Source organism: Thalassophryne amazonica, chromosome 10 (assembly GCF_902500255.1).
Source record: "Thalassophryne amazonica chromosome 10, fThaAma1.1, whole genome shotgun sequence".
Taxonomy (NCBI): domain Eukaryota; kingdom Metazoa; phylum Chordata; class Actinopteri; order Batrachoidiformes; family Batrachoididae; genus Thalassophryne; species Thalassophryne amazonica.
Window position 1 is genome coordinate 27881426 of NC_047112.1, and position 22296 is coordinate 27903721.

The window sequence follows — 22296 nt, forward strand, 5'->3', positions numbered from 1 at the left end:
TCAAAGGCTTTAAGCCTTAAGCGATGCATACAATAATGACAGGTGCGCATTGTGCTGTTTTCAAATGCTGGAACGGAATTTATAGGCTTGAAAGTTGGCTGAAAACACACGATTGCAAAGCTCCGCCGAGTCCACACAAAGAGGGAAAGAAGAAGAAATGTGGTTGTAAACCTCTGTTCATTCTACACAATTTCCCCACAGAAAAGAAAGATCCAGATGGACGTAAAAGACGGACTAAAATTGTAAGTTTCTTGCACACATTTATTTTGTCAATATCCTGAAACTATGCTGAATTATAATGTGGTTGATGGCGCCGTTTTTGTGCATCAGCTTATGACTGTAATGTAGGGCTGAAACGATTCATCGAGTAATTTGAATACAAAAAATGTTTGAGGCAAAGTTCGTTTAAAGCTGTAGTACATACACCAGGCCTGTATGTGGTGCTGTAACGCTCCCACAAAAAATACAGAAGACGACCATAGCGCTAATCAATGTAGCAGGCGATGCTGCTACAAGTTTACAAAGCCACACGCTGAGTAAAATAAAGCCTTTTAAGAGAAAGGGTCCGTGCGGATCGTCTGAAACGGACTTATTGCGCATTTAAAGTGAAGCAGGGTCTTTGTATATATCAAAAAAAAAAAAAAAAAAAAAAAAAAAAAAACACGTTTTGCTCCACTAGCCTTTCTCCACCTCCGCAGATGAAGCGAAAGGACATGCAATTTACATGAGTCATGTTTAATGATTAAAAAAAAGCTTTAATTCAGATTTGGTAAGAGTTTTTATCAACAGGCAGCTTTTATGGAAATGCTGCAATCCACAGCGTTTTTCAAAGGCTTATTCGCCAAGTATCCACAGAAAACAAAGAATTTGACTTTGGTTTGAGCTACACTCTGTACAGCATCTATAAATATACACTAAACACTGAATAAATCACAGTAATAAAAAGTGCAAATGAAATATGCAATAAGAAGGAAAAAAGAATGCACACTGAAGATTTCATAGACTGCCTGGGCTTATGGTTTGGCAAAGCTCTAAAACTTAATATGAAAACATAAATAATAACCCGGCAAAACAGAGAGAGAGGGAACACCCTAAACTTAAAAATCTGCATGATGGCACAGCAACATTGTGCCAGTGCTTAGGGAGAGCCCTGCCACTACGGATATTGTTTAAAAACACAAAGGTAATTTTTATCCGATTACTCAATTAAAAAAATAATCGATAGAATATTCGATTCCAAAAATATTTGATAGCTGCAGCCCTACTGTAATGTCGCGCCATGAATGACGTGGCGTGTAATATTGTAAAACTGACATGTTCTATAAACAAAATGCATGCATGCACATATCACTGTATGTCTGTCAACTTATCAAAACAAACGTGACACCAAAGAGGTTATATGCGAGACCCACCTTCCTTGTAGTCATTACGAAGTCAGAGGAGTAGCGATTTCTCATTCCTGCTTAGCAAATATTCTGCAATATCCACAGTTTCAGACTCTGGACTTTGCCTAACCATCCATCAGTTGCCTTCAAGGGATCAGAAATTTGTTTGTCTCCAACTATCAACAAAGACTGGTCATTTTCGACAGCAGCTCTCTCTTCCTCCTTCGTCGGCACCAACGGTAGTTTCTGTAATGATGCAGTGTACGCAAGGGCAGCCAACTCTTCTTTCCGTTTCTGTCCACTGCCGTACGTAGTCCTGGTTGTAACAGGCAATCCACGGAGCTGACAAAAACGCTTTAAATCGTCAACTTTCCAGCGGTTGAAATGATCTAAATCATAGCACTCCTCGCTGCTTTCCGCCATCATAGCATGTGGATTGGTAGCCGAAAAATTTAGCGTACCCATAATGCACCGCGCGGCCCGAGATGTGCACTTTGCATATTTGGGTAAAGTTATAGGGGATGTGCGTTTTCCAATCACATTTTTACTTGAACTGAACAACTGACAACCATTAATGTCGAGGGCTACAGCATCAATGAGGCTTTTGGATGCATTAGAGGTAAGAAGAATGCGTTACTTCGGATGTTTATTGCATTACTGAAGCGGGCCACGGTCTCAGCTCAATCACTGTATTCAGATACAATGGTATGTCATTGGCAAAATTTAAAATAAGTGAATCCTTTGAAGAGAATGAGTGAAGTGACTGAGGTGGGGGAAGGAGAAAATTTTGAAATTTAACTTGAAATGGTAAGATTGGGTGCATTTTCATACACAAAATTCACTGAAATTTAAACCTGGCATATGATCAACTTTCAAAAAATAAATGTAAAAAAAAAAAGTAAATAATTTCTTTTTTTGGCTGCTCCTATTACGGGTCGCCAAAGCAGATGAAATGTTTCCATCTCCCCCTGTCTTCTGCATCTTTCTCCCTATATACCCTGGGTCCGTCCTCTGCCTATGTCCAAACCATGTCAATCTCACCTCTCTGACTTTGTCTCCAAACCATCCTATTTGTGCTGTGCCTTTGATATGTTCATCCCTAATCCTGTACATCCTCGTCACCACCAAAGAAAATGGCAGCGTCTTCAGCTCTACCTCCTGTCTTTTTTGCTTGTGCCACTGCCTCTAAGCCATACAGCACAGCTGCTCTCAGTACCCTCTTATAAACTTTCCCTTCTCATTCTTGCAGATGTCCATCTATCACAAATTACTCCTGCCACCTTTCTTCACCCACTCCACCCTGCCTGTACTCTTCCTCACCTCTCTACCACATTTTGAATTACTTTGTATAGGTGACCCCAAGAATTTAAACTCATCTACCTTCAGCACCTCTACTCCTTGTAACCACACTATTCCACCGAGACCCCTCTCATTCACACACGTGTACTCAGTCTTACTCTGACTTTCATTCCCCTTCTCTCCAGAGCATATCTCCATGTCTCCAGGCTAGTCTCAACCTGCTCTCTGCTCTCTCCACAGATTACAATGGCACCCCCCCTCCCTTTCAAGACTATTTTTATTCATTATTACTGTTCATATTATAATTTAATTGAATAATTTTTAAGTGGTTAGCACTGTTGCTTCACAGCAGGAAGGTCCTGGGATCACTTCCGCCTGCTCCTTTCTGTGTGGAGTTTGCATATTCTCCACATTGTATGTGTGGGTTCCCTCCAGGAACTCTGGCTTGTTCTCACTTCCAAAGACAGGTTATATGAATCAGTGACTCTAATTTAACTGTAGGTGTGCGAGAGCATATGAATGTGTTTGTGTGTCTACATGTGGTCCTGCGATGGGACTGGTGGCCTATCCAGTGTGTACCACACCTCTTGTCCAGTGAATGCTGGGACAGTCTCCAGCCTTCCTGTGACCCTTAATTGGAATAAGTGGGTACAGAAAATGAATGAACATTATTTAAACATTGGACACTGGACTGTTTTAAGTTGGGACAATAAGCAAAAAAAAAAAAAAAAAAAAATGTTCCTTGTTTTCATTGTTCTAATTATTTTTAAAAATGGAAAGCTAAGTTTAGGTAATAATTACGTGTTTCATGTTCAAACTGTCCAGAAATCTGTTTAAAACAATTGCCCTTCTGGTGCACAGATGAATTCTCAGTAATACTAAGATTGCAGTAATACGAGGTCTGTCAAAGTATAGGTCCTTTTTATTTTTTTTCAAAAACTATATGGATTTCATTCATATGTTTTTACGTCAGACATGCTTGAACCCTCGTGCGCATGCGTGAGTTTTTCCACGCCTGTCGGTGACGTCATTCGCCTGTGAGCACTCCTTGTGGGAGGAGTCGTCCAGCCCCTCGTCGGAATTCCTTTGTCTGAGAAGTTGCTGAGAGACTGGCGCTTTGTTTGATCAAAATTTTTTCTAAACCTGTGAGGCACATCGAAGTGGACACGGTTTGAAAAATTAAGATGTTTTCAGTGAAAATTTTAACGGCTGATGAGACATTTTGAGGTGATACTGTCGCTTTAAGGACTTCCCACGGAGCGGGACGTCGTGCAGCGCTCCCAGGCGCCGTCGTCAGCCTGTTTCAAGCTGAAAACCTCCACATTTCAGGCTCTATTGATCCAGGACATCGTGAGAGAACAGAGAAGTTTCAGAAGAAGCCAGTTTCAGCATTTTATCCGGATATTCCACTGTTAAAGGAGACTTTTTTAATGAATGAGTGCATCCGCAGCAAACGTACGGTGAAAAAAAAACGCACGGTGGGTTGTGACCGGGGCTTTACTGGTAACTGTGAGGGTATTTGTCTTTCACAAACCTATATCGACAATTAAAACATGCACAGAGAGACAGCAGTTGTGATAATCTGTCTACATCTTCCCTAATCAATTATGTAATTAGGCTGTTGGAATCCATCTGGAGGATGCTAATCCAGAATATAACCATGTCAATCTCTCTGCTCAGTTTTCTCACACACACCAGCCTAAGTGAAGGAGGAAAACCACAAAACAAACAAACCAAATAAAATACAATGTAGCTGGCCTCAACACAGGGAGCCACTGTAATATTATCCCATGCTTTAAGAGTGAAGTCATTCAGTGCATTTAAGGCAAAATTATTATCCTTAATTAAAGTTCTTAACTCCAATTCTCTGGAGAATCATGTTTTATTTGCTGCAGCAGAAGAAATTACAGAGAAATGACCACTGAATATGTCAATAAAATACAACTAACAGTTTAAAAGTGCTACATTGTGGTTCACTCCACAGCGACAGCAAGTTGTTTATGTACTACAGAGTTACTCTAACACCAGATTTAATGTGCACTTCAAAAGATCTGCTTGAACTTATGAAGAGGGAGTGATGGGTTTTGAAGGCCATGATAGAGCTGTGTGTTTACAGAGAGACTTGAGAATAAAGTACAGCTGACATGCTGCAGTCATGATTGGCAGAGTGCTGGAGTCATGAGATCTGAGACACAAGCCACAAGAGCTGTCTTTATCACAGAGTGATTGTGACATCTTTGACACACTGCTGCTGTTCATTTATATATACAGTAGCTATCAGGATTTGGCCAGAAACCAGTGATATGATGCATCTAAGTGATAATGATGCGTTTTGCAATATGCGTTGCAAAATGGAAAGAAAGGTAGGCTAAAACAACAGAGGTCAACAAAATTCACATTTCTGTCCAAACATCAAATACAAGCAGTATAACAATTCACTGATATAAATCAGAAACCAGATTAAAAGTAAACAATATGGCTACATTTGGGACCCTTGGATCGATCTATACACACCATGAACCGGTTGTTGGTTCAATTTCAACATTATGAATTGCTTGAATGTAGGGATGGGGCTGATCAGATCCAGTATCGGTATCAGCTTCCGATACCAACATAATACACGGATCGGAATTTTCCGATATAGGAAAACTCTGTGAAACGTCTGTGAACTACAAGTACTGCCTTTGGTGCTCCGTTTGCTGCAGAAGAAGGGAGAGGGTTTCTGAATGGAGGCATGAGACGAGGAGTGAGTGCTGTATGTGAGACTGAGATGCCTCCGTTGGAAGGTCCTTTACACAGTTAGCAATTAAACCCTGAAAAGTTCTGTCGCTGACAGAAGCCTGAGCACCGCAAACCAAAGACAGCAACGTGAAATATTTACAAAGCCGCTGAACAGAGAGTTGGACAGGCCACCTGAATCAAACATTTTAGAAATTTAATGTTTAATGTGGTGCTTTTTTTCTTAATGTGGCATTATTTAAAAATAATGCAAGGATTTTTTTTAACCGGAGCACAAAAACAAAATCAGCCAGCATGAGACGCTTCTCCCAGACTGACTTAAAATATGAGTAAATTAAGTAGGTTTATTAATTTTTTTGGTGGCTTCATGTTGAGTTTTGTAAATAAGGAAATGCTCTGTGACCGTCCTGAAAACGCTTCATGTATTCAGAGCGGGTGTGCCATCTAGTGTTCAAGAGATGAAACTCCAGCCACTGACCCAACAATAAATATAATTATTGAATTCTTTCACCAAAACATCAAATCTAAGTTTGCATCTTAGATGTACCATCCATCCATCCATTTTCTTCCACTTTATCTGGAGTCGGGTCACGGGGGCAGCAGCTCAAGCAAAGCCGCCTAGACCTCCCGATCCACACACACCTCCCCCAGCACCTCCAGGGGAACCCCGAGGCGTTCCCAAGCCAGCCGAGAGACATAGTCCCTCCAGCGTGTCCTGGGTCTTCCCTGGGGCCTCCTCCCGATGGGACGTGCCCGGAACACCTCTCCAGCAAGGCGTCCAGGGGGCATCCGGAAAATCGGGCGTCTTAGATGTACCTTCTGGCAAATTGGAGCTGAATATTCAGGTGTTGTTTCTAAGAAAATCCTTCTCGAAACCACTTTATCATGAAGCTGTATAACTGGGGATACAAAATATCCTCATATACAATCATCAATAATGATAATAATAATAATAATATTAAAGCAAACAGAGCTCTGGTGTCGCAATAATATTGGTATCAGCGGATATCCAAATTCATGTTTTGGGATCAGACTGGAAGTGAAAAATGTGAATCGGTGCATCCCTAACCAAATGAAGCTTTTAGGCTGTTATTTCTGCTTCTTGAAGCACTTGTAATTGTTTAAAAGGTCAGAGTGAGATGCTCATGGCTCCAGAAAGAGAATGTTCAGGGTTCAATTTGGGGTTTGGAAATTTGAAGTCCCTGGGACTCCATGGGGTAAGACTTTGAAGTCCCCTTGTGATTTGATGTAATCCCCATTCAATCAATGAATTTTGCAATGTACAATTGAGTGCAACAAGTTTACCTTTCCTGAATGGAATGCACAGCTTTTTTTCCTCATTTTTAATTTTCATCATAAGCTACTGCACTTAGTATTTTATGATGTTGTGGCAGCTTTTCTAAAAAGACTGCAATGCAAGTTGTAATGTTTTCAGGCTGTTTTAGTTGTTGTCTGTTGGCTTTTTCTTTTTTTGCAATGAAGTTGCAGGAACAAGTGAAAACTGCCAAAGTACTTGCAGTTGTTGTATAATGCATTAAAAATAAATAAAGGGAAGTGGTTCCAGTGCTACATTTTAAGAAACCATTTCCTTTATCTCTTACTCACACACAGTTTGTGCATGGCCAGAATATATCTCCCTCGCAGAGAAGACAGTCTGGGTCTCACTGAAATCAACCAGGCCTACAGAGCATCGATAAGTATTGGACAGTACTTAAAGAGCTCTGAAGAAGAAATCATGAAAAAGGTCGCACAACACCATGAGAAGACCTTATCTGAACAGACCTCAATCACCAAACTGGCAAAAAACTTTGGCGGAGAACTTCTACAAGAGAGAAAGCAACAATCTGACGCCTGCAACAAAATTTGCAAGACAGACCAGAGAACAAGACAGCAAAAGAGAAGGAAAACATCAAGTGGAAAGACGGAAACAGCACAAAAGGGCTGGACGATTCCAAAAAGAACTAGAAAAGGAATACATTGACGAAGTTGGATCAATGCAGTGGCTAAAAAATGGAGAACTTGCTTTTGATGGAGAAAGAATTCTGATTGGAGCACAAGATCAGGGACTTCTAACAAATGGCTTCAAAAAAATGGCAGGGATCTCACAAAACGATAAATGCCGATTCTGTCATACAGCTGTTGAGAGTGTAAACCATCTAACATCAGCATGCCAGATCCTCATGGCAGACGGACATTATATGTCCAGACACAACAAGATCTGTCAATAGCTTCACTGGAAAGTATGCAAGGAACCGGAGATGCAAGTCACAGAAAACATCTGGGAGCATGAGCCAGCACCAGTCTCATCCAAGGGAAAAGTAACTGTCTTCTAATGGCCCAGTCACACGGCACACGACGATTCCTGAACGAAGGGAAAAAGTAAAAAACGTCACAATTCATTGAGAAAAGGTGGACGAAAGAGCTTTTATCACCAAACAGTCTGCGAAGCAAGAGCGCAAAAGGGACGAAAGAGGAACTTAAAACCGAAGCTCACGATCTTGATGAAACGCACCTGGAGCCACTGCTGGAGCAGTGTGTGTCTGCGTCTCTGCGTTCCAGGACTCGGCGCTGGGACGGAGCTCATAGCGCCAAGTGCTGGAGAAACTGCAAACAGAATCTGTGGAGATCTGTGTGCACATCAGTCCAGAACAAAAGAGGGATCATGTCCATCATTATCAGAATCCACACTGTCTGTTGACACGCTGCGCGCTCCGTCTTCCTCCAATAAAAAAAAAAAAAAAAAGTGCGCCATGGTCACTGCTGTATCACAGTATTATCTTCTAAGCCATATATATTTATTTATAACAGAAAACTGTCAAAAGGGAGAATAAATATAAATATAAATGTAAAGATGATTGAATATATCAGAGCAGTAAATTAATCAGTTCGTGTGAACGCGCGCACTGACTCACGTGCGGTTATTCCACCAGCTGATCACTGATCCACAGCGTGAATTCTGCCTTCCAGAACAACTCTTTATCATCATTTTGATTCATCTACCTGTTGCCACATGTACAGAAGGACTGGATTGTCATTCCTACACTCAGACTGTTATATTTAATAAAAATAATAAGCGCACGCAGGAGCTCCTGCTGCCGCTGATGCTGCATTCAAGTACCGTCAGAAATTACACAACTTTTTTGTTTCAAATTCAACAGTTGCTTGTGGCAAAATAATTAATTATATCCACACAAAAGATTAATTTTGGCCTATGTAAGGTGCCTGAGCCCACTGAAGCTGAACCCCCCCACAAAGATAAAAAAATCCAAGCAAGCAGGCTGAGTTTGCCCTGTAATTTCCGATGTACATGAACGCAGCAGCAGCCTCAGTGCTCACAAACCGGCTTCTGCACTGTGTGAAAACGTTCAGCTGCTCCAACGAAGTCAAATTAAACAATAACGTTACAAAAACTACACAAACGATTAAAAAACGTCAAGAATGACAGCAAAACGAGACACAGACGAATTGAGGTTTTCGTTGCCCTTCATTCAAAATTTTCAAGTTTAAAAATCCTGACGAAGCGCCTGCTGCAGGAACGAGGCTGCGCGAAGGTTAAACAATGCCAACGACAGTCAACGAAGGTCCAGATTTCTTGTTTTTTCAGGTCTTCGTCACCCTTCATTAAGTGCCGTGTGACTGGGCCATAAGACAAATAGATCCCAGCAGGAAGACATATCGAAGGTGGTGCAATCAAACCTGATATTGTCATCTGGAACAAGCAAGAGAAAACAGCCAAAATCATCGATGTAACAGTCCCCAATGACTATGGCCTGAGTCGAGCGGAAAGGGGAAAGATCACGAAATACCAAGACCTGAAAAATGACCTACGAACAACATGGTCATTGAAAGACATTGATATCATCCCAGTTGTGGTGGGGGCAACAGGCCTGATGAAGAACCTGAAGAAATACCTTGAGGCAATCCCTGGTCACCCAAGCGCACATGAAGTGCAGTTGTCTGCAATTAAGGGAACGATCACCATCTTGAAGAGAGCCCTCGGATACAATGTCACCTATGGTTAGGATAACTATAGAGCCTAGAGTGCAACTTTAGACCCCAGGTTTGGAGCCCACTGCATTCTATTAAAAAGACATCAAAGATAATTGAAAAAACAAGGACAACATGCTTCTACTCTACTATTATCGTGCACAGTATTTCATGGACCTTGAAGCGCATGGCCTTGATTCACCCTAATTAAATAAATTAATGCTGTCTCAATGAAAACCTGAGTTTTGAACTGCAGACAAAGACTGTGTTTTCCCTCTCAGTTGAGAAATTCCTAAGTCATCTGGAGATCTTAAGATAAGCTTGGAGACATCCCGCATGGGCCAACACTGGGATTCACAGCAAAACAAAACTGTAATTCAAAGTTTTCAAAGGGGAGCCCTTGCCTTTTTATTAGTGAATTTTCACTCATTATGAATTACATGACATTATAATGGCTTCATGTCAGAATCTGAGTTTCTCCAGGCCAGAAGAACCCACCTTTATGGCCTCATGCTAAGGCCAGAACCTGTCAAGACTGCAAAACTTCCCCCACGACAAGACGTGGCCATAAATCTTTGAGGACGACGACAGGACGACATCTCCACTTCTTTGCCGAGATATCGCTATGCTTAGGAGGTAACGAGCTCAGCCAATCAAGTTGTCTTTTCGACAGAAGAATATTGTTGCTTTGTGTTTTTTGACAGCAGACTTTTCGACGAGAGGTGGAGGTGGATTTCCCACCATACGTGTTGCTGGGTATAAACACACCTACATCTAACTGTTTTTGTTCCTCGCCAGCAGTACCAGATCCGACAAGCGGAGGCAGTGGCCACCTGGGAGTTCGGGACTTGGCGGCTCCAGTATTCCCGGGGTTCGGTGGCGGAGGAAATTGTGTGGTTCCGGTTCTGCTTTGGACACACATCTCTTATCTTCAAGCCTGCCCACATGACACGTTCTGTAAATTGACTTCATTGCATACTATTGTGACCTGCCGTGTTTGTTGTGCTCATTCACAACAGTAAAGTGTTGTTATTTGACTTCCTCCATTGTCCGTTCATTTGCGCCCCCTGTTGTGGGTCCGTGTTCCTACACTCTCACAACATTAATAGTGAATTTACAGATCGTCAGTTTACTGTCGGCTAATTTGTTTTCTCAACGCTTTTAAAGTTTTAACTTTTTCCTAAATTCACAAAGACTTTTAATCTGGTTCCAACAAACTTTTTAAAAGCTACCAGAAACCAAACACCTTCCACCTTCTGACTTCCTGCAAGCTGACGACAGTGCTGATTTCAAACCACTGGCCAACCTATCAGTAAAGCCAGCCACAAGCCTTTGGGATCGCCTGGGGAGGGCAGCAGCTCAAGCAAAGCCGCCTAGACCTCCCGATCCACACACACCTCCCCCAGCACCTCCAGGGGAACCCCGAGGCGTTCCCAAGCCAGCCGAGAGACATAGTCCCTCCAGCGTGTCCTGGGTCTTCCCTGGGGCCTCCTCCCGATGGGACGTGCCCGGAACACCTCTCCAGCAAGGCGTCCAGGGGGCATCCGGAAAATCGGGCGTCTTAGATGTACCTTCTGGCAAATTGGAGCTGAATATTCAGGTGTTGTTTCTAAGAAAATCCTTCTCGAAACCACTTTATCATGAAGCTGTATAACTGGGGATACAAAATATCCTCATATACAATCATCAATAATGATAATAATAATAATAATATTAAAGCAAACAGAGCTCTGGTGTCGCAATAATATTGGTATCAGCGGATATCCAAATTCATGTTTTGGGATCAGACTGGAAGTGAAAAATGTGAATCGGTGCATCCCTAACCAAATGAAGCTTTTAGGCTGTTATTTCTGCTTCTTGAAGCACTTGTAATTGTTTAAAAGGTCAGAGTGAGATGCTCATGGCTCCAGAAAGAGAATGTTCAGGGTTCAATTTGGGGTTTGGAAATTTGAAGTCCCTGGGACTCCATGGGGTAAGACTTTGAAGTCCCCTTGTGATTTGATGTAATCCCCATTCAATCAATGAATTTTGCAATGTACAATTGAGTGCAACAAGTTTACCTTTCCTGAATGGAATGCACAGCTTTTTTTCCTCATTTTTAATTTTCATCATAAGCTACTGCACTTAGTATTTTATGATGTTGTGGCAGCTTTTCTAAAAAGACTGCAATGCAAGTTGTAATGTTTTCAGGCTGTTTTAGTTGTTGTCTGTTGGCTTTTTCTTTTTTTGCAATGAAGTTGCAGGAACAAGTGAAAACTGCCAAAGTACTTGCAGTTGTTGTATAATGCATTAAAAATAAATAAAGGGAAGTGGTTCCAGTGCTACATTTTAAGAAACCATTTCCTTTATCTCTTACTCACACACAGTTTGTGCATGGCCAGAATATATCTCCCTCGCAGAGAAGACAGTCTGGGTCTCACTGAAATCAACCAGGCCTACAGAGCATCGATAAGTATTGGACAGTACTTAAAGAGCTCTGAAGAAGAAATCATGAAAAAGGTCGCACAACACCATGAGAAGACCTTATCTGAACAGACCTCAATCACCAAACTGGCAAAAAACTTTGGCGGAGAACTTCTACAAGAGAGAAAGCAACAATCTGACGCCTGCAACAAAATTTGCAAGACAGACCAGAGAACAAGACAGCAAAAGAGAAGGAAAACATCAAGTGGAAAGACGGAAACAGCACAAAAGGGCTGGACGATTCCAAAAAGAACTAGAAAAGGAATACATTGACGAAGTTGGATCAATGCAGTGGCTAAAAAATGGAGAACTTGCTTTTGATGGAGAAAGAATTCTGATTGGAGCACAAGATCAGGGACTTCTAACAAATGGCTTCAAAAAAATGGCAGGGATCTCACAAAACGATAAATGCCGATTCTGTCATACAGCTGTTGAGAGTGTAAACCATCTAACATCAGCATGCCAGATCCTCATGGCAGACGGACATTATATGTCCAGACACAACAAGATCTGTCAATAGCTTCACTGGAAAGTATGCAAGGAACCGGAGATGCAAGTCACAGAAAACATCTGGGAGCATGAGCCAGCACCAGTCTCATCCAAGGGAAAAGTAACTGTCTTCTAATGGCCCAGTCACACGGCACACGACGATTCCTGAACGAAGGGAAAAAGTAAAAAACGTCACAATTCATTGAGAAAAGGTGGACGAAAGAGCTTTTATCACCAAACAGTCTGCGAAGCAAGAGCGCAAAAGGGACGAAAGAGGAACTTAAAACCGAAGCTCACGATCTTGATGAAACGCACCTGGAGCCACTGCTGGAGCAGTGTGTGTCTGCGTCTCTGCGTTCCAGGACTCGGCGCTGGGACGGAGCTCATAGCGCCAAGTGCTGGAGAAACTGCAAACAGAATCTGTGGAGATCTGTGTGCACATCAGTCCAGAACAAAAGAGGGATCATGTCCATCATTATCAGAATCCACACTGTCTGTTGACACGCTGCGCGCTCCGTCTTCCTCCAATAAAAAAAAAAAAAAAAAGTGCGCCATGGTCACTGCTGTATCACAGTATTATCTTCTAAGCCATATATATTTATTTATAACAGAAAACTGTCAAAAGGGAGAATAAATATAAATATAAATGTAAAGATGATTGAATATATCAGAGCAGTAAATTAATCAGTTCGTGTGAACGCGCGCACTGACTCACGTGCGGTTATTCCACCAGCTGATCACTGATCCACAGCGTGAATTCTGCCTTCCAGAACAACTCTTTATCATCATTTTGATTCATCTACCTGTTGCCACATGTACAGAAGGACTGGATTGTCATTCCTACACTCAGACTGTTATATTTAATAAAAATAATAAGCGCACGCAGGAGCTCCTGCTGCCGCTGATGCTGCATTCAAGTACCGTCAGAAATTACACAACTTTTTTGTTTCAAATTCAACAGTTGCTTGTGGCAAAATAATTAATTATATCCACACAAAAGATTAATTTTGGCCTATGTAAGGTGCCTGAGCCCACTGAAGCTGAACCCCCCCACAAAGATAAAAAAATCCAAGCAAGCAGGCTGAGTTTGCCCTGTAATTTCCGATGTACATGAACGCAGCAGCAGCCTCAGTGCTCACAAACCGGCTTCTGCACTGTGTGAAAACGTTCAGCTGCTCCAACGAAGTCAAATTAAACAATAACGTTACAAAAACTACACAAACGATTAAAAAACGTCAAGAATGACAGCAAAACGAGACACAGACGAATTGAGGTTTTCGTTGCCCTTCATTCAAAATTTTCAAGTTTAAAAATCCTGACGAAGCGCCTGCTGCAGGAACGAGGCTGCGCGAAGGTTAAACAATGCCAACGACAGTCAACGAAGGTCCAGATTTCTTGTTTTTTCAGGTCTTCGTCACCCTTCATTAAGTGCCGTGTGACTGGGCCATAAGACAAATAGATCCCAGCAGGAAGACATATCGAAGGTGGTGCAATCAAACCTGATATTGTCATCTGGAACAAGCAAGAGAAAACAGCCAAAATCATCGATGTAACAGTCCCCAATGACTATGGCCTGAGTCGAGCGGAAAGGGGAAAGATCACGAAATACCAAGACCTGAAAAATGACCTACGAACAACATGGTCATTGAAAGACATTGATATCATCCCAGTTGTGGTGGGGGCAACAGGCCTGATGAAGAACCTGAAGAAATACCTTGAGGCAATCCCTGGTCACCCAAGCGCACATGAAGTGCAGTTGTCTGCAATTAAGGGAACGATCACCATCTTGAAGAGAGCCCTCGGATACAATGTCACCTATGGTTAGGATAACTATAGAGCCTAGAGTGCAACTTTAGACCCCAGGTTTGGAGCCCACTGCATTCTATTAAAAAGACATCAAAGATAATTGAAAAAACAAGGACAACATGCTTCTACTCTACTATTATCGTGCACAGTATTTCATGGACCTTGAAGCGCATGGCCTTGATTCACCCTAATTAAATAAATAAATTAATGCTGTCTCAATGAAAACCTGAGTTTTGAACTGCAGACAAAGACTGTGTTTTCCCTCTCAGTTGAGAAATTCCTAAGTCATCTGGAGATCTTAAGATAAGCTTGGAGACATCCCGCATGGGCCAACACTGGGATTCACAGCAAAACAAAACTGTAATTCAAAGTTTTCAAAGGGGAGCCCTTGCCTTTTTATTAGTGAATTTTCACTCATTATGAATTACATGACATTATAATGGCTTCATGTCAGAATCTGAGTTTCTCCAGGCCAGAAGAACCCACCTTTATGGCCTCATGCTAAGGCCAGAACCTGTCAAGACTGCAAAACTTCCCCCACGACAAGACGTGGCCATAAATCTTTGAGGACGACGACAGGACGACATCTCCACTTCTTTGCCGAGATATCGCTATGCTTAGGAGGTAACGAGCTCAGCCAATCAAGTTGTCTTTTCGACAGAAGAATATTGTTGCTTTGTGTTTTTTGACAGCAGACTTTTCGACGAGAGGTGGAGGTGGATTTCCCACCATACGTGTTGCTGGGTATAAACACACCTACATCTAACTGTTTTTGTTCCTCGCCAGCAGTACCAGATCCGACAAGCGGAGGCAGTGGCCACCTGGGAGTTCGGGACTTGGCGGCTCCAGTATTCCCGGGGTTCGGTGGCGGAGGAAATTGTGTGGTTCCGGTTCTGCTTTGGACACACATCTCTTATCTTCAAGCCTGCCCACATGACACGTTCTGTAAATTGACTTCATTGCATACTATTGTGACCTGCCGTGTTTGTTGTGCTCATTCACAACAGTAAAGTGTTGTTATTTGACTTCCTCCATTGTCCGTTCATTTGCGCCCCCTGTTGTGGGTCCGTGTTCCTACACTCTCACAACATTAATAGTGAATTTACAGATCGTCAGTTTACTGTCGGCTAATTTGTTTTCTCAACGCTTTTAAAGTTTTAACTTTTTCCTAAATTCACAAAGACTTTTAATCTGGTTCCAACAAACTTTTTAAAAGCTACCAGAAACCAAACACCTTCCACCTTCTGACTTCCTGCAAGCTGACGACAGTGCTGATTTCAAACCACTGGCCAACCTATCAGTAAAGCCAGCCACAAGCCTTTGGGATCGCCTGGGGAGACCGCTGAGTTAACCCCTTGACCCAAGTGAGCACGACGGACGGACGGATCCCTCCGAACCACCTCTTCAACGTGTCAGCTAAGTGACCCAGTTAAAGGTTCCAGGAAAAGGGTTTGCTTTTACAAAGTGGCTTCCTTTTAAGCATATTCATGTTTGTTTAAGATTTTTCTTAATAACTGGCTTCAGGTTTCATCTCTAAATTCTAATCAGGTTTATTTACTTAAAGTCTTTAAGCTCTATCTCTCCCTCTATTCCAACGTCTCATGAGTAAGAAAATTGTTTCCATGAATGAACTGATTTAATCACTGTCCACAAAAATGCCAGTAAACTGTTCATTTCTTGTATACTTGTAAATAAATTGTAAATATTTCTGCAGTGGTTCATTTTGTGTTCAGAAGGAAACCTTTGGTTAATCGTATTGTAGTATTCAGACTTTCAGATCAGAGACTGATTAATTCAATTGAGACTGATTAATTCAATTGAGACAAATGAATTAATGAATGTTTAAATTAAAGTACCTATGCTTCAAATAGGTGGTGCCCTGAGTAATAATTAAATAATAAGTATTAAACCCTAAATTGTTAATTATTTTGGTGACTCATCAGATGGGGCCTAGTCCAATGTAATTCAAATTGGGAGTTTAACTGCTTATTCACTACATTCTTATGGTGCATCGGTGATCTAGAATTGACCAATTTGGTTACATCTTTATGGTTGCCATGTGAGGTACCATTCATTCCAAATAATTAAATTAATGTAAATTTGTTACATTATATTGGTCCCCCATGCGAGGCATGTAAATTTGCTACAATCTTGCACTGATTCGTTTTGTACTTGTAACAGGTGTGGCTGCAAGAGCCTGTATCATGAGGGATCTTACAAATCTGTCCTTTTTTTATTAATTTTCCTTCCCCTTAAAAAGAGAGGTGCCTAAATTCTTCCCTTTAGCTATAAATTCATCTGAAAAGAGGGCCACAGGCCAAAGATACAGAATTTATCTTGTGTGAATTACATACGAGGTCATCAGCACTTTTTCAGCACATTCCACTGTGACAGAAGATTTTGCCATGAAAAGAGTTGCAGTGAAATTCATCGGCACAAAGCTGATGGCGCAGCAAAAGTGCCTCCGTGTTGAAGTCTCATAGGACATGTGACATGCCCAGCTCGTCCACAATTTCTTGAATAGTCACACAACTGAAAAGCCACCGAAAGCCATCTGAATCTTCCGAATGGTGGAAGAGCTGGGCATGTTACAACATGTCCTGTGAGGCTTCAACACGGAGGCACTTTTGTTGCTCCATCAGTTTCGTGTCGATGAATTTCGCTGCAACTGTTTTCATGGCAAAATCTTCTGTCACAGTGGAATGTGCCGAAAAAGTGCTGATGTCCACCTCTTCCACAGTTTCTCGGATAGTCACACGACGGTCCCACATCATCACAGTGTTCACTTTGGAATGATCCGGTCATTTCAGCATGTTGATGGCCACCCGGAGCGCGGCGCGCCCTCCCCCGTTGTGCAGCCGTCTTTAAACCGGTTGTACCACTCCTTAATCTGTGTGATGCCCAGAGGATCGTCACTGAAAGCCGTCTGAATAATCCGAATGGTTTCCACCTGGCTGTCACCCAGTTTCTGCCAAAATTTGATGCAGTCGCGCTGCTCCAGTTGTTCCGCCATTTCCTTGCAAAGAAAAAACGAGAGACTCCACCCATCCTCACACAAAGGCTACTTACAAGCAAATGATACAACCGACAGGCCTGAAAAAAATCACGCATGCGCACGAAGGTTCAAGGTTGGCTCATGCAAGCACACGTGATTCAAATTCATCAGGTTTTTGAAAAAAATAAAAAGGTTGGATACTTTTCTAACAGACCTCGTACAATTTCAAATAAATGCATTATATTTCATAGAAACTCATTCATTCATTTTAGCCACTTATTTGGGTCCAAGTCACAGTGGCAGCAGAACATGCAGCTCATTCCATGCTTCCCTATCCTCAGCCAAGTCTGTAACTCTTCCCAGTTGATCCCGAGGTGTTCCCAAGACAACTGGGAAATATAATCCCTCCAGCATGTCCTGGGTCTTCCCCGGGGCCATCTTCCACTTGGATATGCCTGGAAGGTCTCCCTAGGGAGACGACCGGGGGCATCGTCACCATGTGCCCAAACCACCTCAGCTGGCTCCTTTCGATGTGAAGAAGCAGCAGCTCTACCCAGAGTCCCTCCCGAAAAGTTGAGCTTCTCAACCAGCCCAGGAGTGTAAACTCAGGTACTCCATGGAGAAATCTCATTTCTCCCACTTGTTTCTGTGACCTTATTTCAGTAATTACCCAAAGTTCATGACTATAGATGATTGGAGCATAAATTTCAAATAAAACTATTTTATTTATGAAACAAGGATATTTAGTCTTCAAAAAGTATTTTTTCTAAAAAAAAAAAAAAAAAATCTAATGAAAAAGTGTTGTTGGTCATCTCATAATCAGGGTCACATTATATTCAGACCAATGGGGTAAATTCCACTGATACATTCTGGACTTTAGTTTTAATAAAACTAAATTAGCGCATTTTTCCCCCCATGACTAAAAGCAACCTGAAAATAATTTCACTTTCAATTCAGCTAGATTTGTTTCCCGTGACTGTATTTTAGTCTAATACTACACAGACATCAACTACTACATGAACACTGGATGATTTTTTTTTTTTTTAAATGACCAAATGAAAAGTACGGAAGGGTATAGGTACGGTCAGGCCTATGTCACTTCCGCTTAGTTATGGCCGCCATTTTGGATCGCCGCTGAAAACAAACTGTATGTGCACTCATAATCATTGTTGATATAGTTGTCTTTACCACTGTTTATTCGCAAAGGCCTGTGGTCATGCCAAATGGCGTATGAGTATGCGGAGAGCCTAGATAGGTGTGCAAAAGTTGCTGCAGTTAAAGTTGCTGCAGTTAAAAAGCTCGTAGTTGGATCTCGGGATCGAGCTGATGGTCCAGCGCGAGGCAAGCTGCCATCTGTCCCAGCCCCTGTCTCTCGGTGCCCCCTCGATGCTCTTAGCTGAGTGTCCCGAGGGGTCCGAAACATTCACTTTGAAAAAATTAGTGTGTTCAAAGCAGGCCCGGTCGCCTGAATACCCCAGCTAGGAATAATGGAACAGGACTCTGGTTCTAATTTGTGCGTTTTCTTTCTCTGAACTGGGGCAATGATTAAGAGGGACGGCCAGGGGCATTCATATTGTGCCGCTAGAGGTGAAATTCTTGGAGCGGCGCAAAATGGATGAAAGTGAAAGCATTTGCCAAGAATGTTTTCATTAATCAAGAACGAAAGTCAGAGGTTCAAAAACGAGATACCAGCGTAGTTCTGACCATAAACAATCCCAACTAGCGATCCGGCGGCGTTATTCCCATGACCATCCTAATTTACTGGGCTGATAGTGTAGCGGCTGCACTCTGCGTTGCGTTGTTATGACTCCACCCATTCGCTCCCCTCGGGACGCAAACTCACAATCCTCAGCATGGAAGTCGGACTCTCTAACCAGAAGGCTAAAATCCAGGGCTGTGGCCTTGTGACCAGACAATCCTTTTGAGCTGTTGGGAGTGAGGTTTTACTAACTACATCTGCACAGCGACACCTGCTGGCCTCCGTTACACTCACCCCCCAAACTCACTCCCATCCGGGTCACGGCACCATTGTAGCGGCTGCACTTTGCGTTGTGTTGTTATGACTCCGCCCATTCGCTCCCCTTGGGATGCAAACTCACGATCCTCGGCATGGAAGTCGGACTCTCTAACCAGAAGGCTAAAACCCAGGGGTCTGGCCTTGTGACCAGAGAATCCTTTTGAGCTGTTGGGAGTGAGGTTTACTAACTACATCTGAACAGCGACACCTGCTGGCCTCCATTACAATAGCAGCCAGCCATTTGTCCTTCTCTCTGGACTTTTGTGTCGCTTTGGGAGCTCGAAAAATGCACTTTTCAATCTTTTAACTTATCGTGGTTGGTAGAGCCAACTGCAACACGTTTGTGGCTTTCTCCTGGTTTATATTAAGCAGAAAAAAGTGGCAGAATGATACGAGTGCGTTGGACGTCAAGTAGGAAATGAGCACAAGAGCCGCTTGTTTTCAGTGTCTCGCTGGTTACTATGCGCGTTGCTATGTGCGCATGCATCAGGGACCCAGATGTCCGACGATACCTATAGTTTTCACTGGATTAAAAAATAATAATAATTTCAAAAAATTAGACCCAAGATCTCATAATTACAAATGATCTCGTAAGTACCAGAAAAGATCTCGTAATTATGAGATCAGAGGTCTTTTTTTTTTTTTTTTACTGAATGCAATACACGAAGAAAAGCAACTATGATTCGCTGAAACAATTGTTGTAGAAGAAGAAGAGTCCAGGTACAGTGCCTAACATCAGCAGTGGGTGTCTCTTTGTTTGGAAGCACTGCCGTATGTGTGGCACCTTTGTGCTGGCAAAGGACTGCACGGCTTTAATAAGATGTATCACAGATACAAACATGCATAGGGATTAACCACATCCAGACGCATCAAGCAGCAAAAATGTCACCTGCAGACAATAAATCCTTTGTTATTAAAAACGTGAACAAAGGACGTTGCTTTTCACCATTATTCCCATCCGCACCGCCTCCACTGCAGCCGTTATAACGTAATTATCCTCACTGAAGGCGAGAAGTGGAGCAGGTAAAGCGGAAAATGACAACGCTATTGTTAAGAGTCCATTGTTGTGCGCACTTTTGCGGCAGAAACAATAAGTCAACAACCACACGTCTTTCGCCGGAGTGTAACGTGAAGTCAAGTGTTAAAACAGTCACAAACATCGATCTTTAGCTGCTAACGCCAGCGTAAAATACCTTTACAGTAAAGCTGCTGCGCATTTGCCACCGCCAAAAAAAGCGTTTAGCTACAGAGCATGCAGGTAACATACACCACCGCTAGGGGTCACTAAAGACAACTGATAGTAAAGATAACGTTATGTCCCGTTCTGCCACAGGACAGAAGAAAAATATGTTGGCGTTTCCAACAAAGAGCAGCCGACTCACCATAGTAAGACGATGGGATGTCCGTCTTTCTAGCCATGGTACTTCGCAGGACAGACGCAGCACCGTCTTGGCTTTAGAGACGGCATATGAGAGTCGAGGTGAACCGAGGTTTTAGTGTTTGTTAGCGGTTCCGTCGAGAGGATAAACGCAACCTGGTGAGTTCTGCTTCTTCTCTGAAGATGCTTCGGCCACGCAGCCGAGCGTCAGTCGTGTTTACAGCCCGACGTCATTAATTATTCAAAAACGTTCTTAAAGGGAACGCTGCTGCGCAGTGAGCCGAGAAAAATAAATAAAACCCAAACCAGAAACATAAAAAAACACAACAGCAAAAAAACAGAAACACTATTGAAAAAAAAAACGCCTGGAAAAAACGAAAACAAAACTTAAACCAGAAACATAAAAAACCCAACAATAAAAAACACCAGGAAAAAACAAGAACGAAACCTGAACCAGAAACATTAAAACACAACAACAAAAGCAAAACCTAAATCAGAAACATTAAAAAGCCAGGAAAAAAAGCCTAAACCAGAAACACAAAAAAAAACAAGCAAACAAACAAAAACACCAGGAAAAACAAAACTAAACCTAAACCAGAAACACACACACACACAACACACACAAAAAAATGGCAGGTGAAAAAAACCTAAACCAGAAGCATGAAAAACTTAAAAAAAAACGCCTGGGGAAAACATAAACGCAAGAACAACAATAACAGCAAAAACAAACAAAATGCCAGGAAACATCAAAACAAAACCTAAATCAGAAACACTAAAAACAAACAAAAAACAAACAACCAAAATGCCAGGGAAAAACAAACAAAAAAACAAAACAAACCCATACCAGAAACACAAAAAACAAACAATTAAAAAAGCCAGAAAAAAACAAAACCTGTATGTTTTTGGAAGTGGGAGGAAGCCAGAGCACACACAAACGTGAACGTGCAAACTCCACACAGAAAGGCCACAGGTGGGAATTGATCCCGTGACGTTGTGAGGCAATAGTGCTCACACTTTATAGTGCAGCAGATAACTGAAATAATCCTTCACTTGGTGATGCAAGCATCAGATTTGACATGAATGTTCTTCATAAATCAGTGTTTGAGGAAAAAGTGCTGGCCACTTGAAATTCCAATATGGCGGCCAGGTAGGGGTCAGTGAAGAATTGCACAGGGGTCAAAATCTAAAAATGCTCCAATCATATTGAAAGCTATACCACATTATGTGTCTGGTCACAAAGATTGCAAAAAGGTATAGTTTGGATGATCTATGACTGAATGATGTGGAGTTATGGGATCAAAACAGCAACAATGGTGACAAAGGTCAATTTCAGTTTGTACAGGAGTCAAAAGATAAAGTTGCCCCAATTTTGATAAAACATGGTGCAGATTATTGGTTGAACTAATAGGATTAATAAATGGAATAGTTTTGACTGTGTTGAATGCTTGGTTTGCAAAGTAAATGTCAAACAATGTCAACATCCACTGAATTCTATGGCATGTGATAGATGTTACCCTGTAACGTGACAACTGAGCATGACACATGGTGCAAACTATTCCTTTTTAAAACCCTATTAACTCAACCAATAATTTGCATCACATTTTACAAAAATTGATGCAACTTTATCTTTTGACCCCTATAGAAAATGAAACTGACCTTTGTCACCATTCTTGCTGTTTTTACCCCATAACTCCATAACAGTCAGACATAGATAGTCCAAACTATACCTTTTTGGAAT

The 22296-nt window shown here is 42.0% G+C and overlaps 1 protein-coding gene across 4 annotated transcripts in view; it reads right to left on the bottom strand.

Annotated features, from left to right (window-relative positions):
• Nucleotides 1-20804, bottom strand: part of slc44a5b (solute carrier family 44 member 5b) — a 172097-nt gene extending 151293 nt beyond the window's left edge. For 3 of the 4 annotated variants that reach the window (XM_034179641.1, XM_034179640.1, XM_034179638.1), the window contains exon 1: nt 20563-20803. In XM_034179641.1, coding sequence (XP_034035532.1) covers nt 20563-20599 — 37 coding nt within the window. In that variant the 5' untranslated portion in view covers nt 20600-20803. Of the gene's footprint in view, nt 1-20562 lie in introns of all 4 variants that reach the window. The other variant, XM_034179639.1, reaches the window with a different exon arrangement.
• Nucleotides 20805-22296: the final 1492 nt, after the last annotated feature.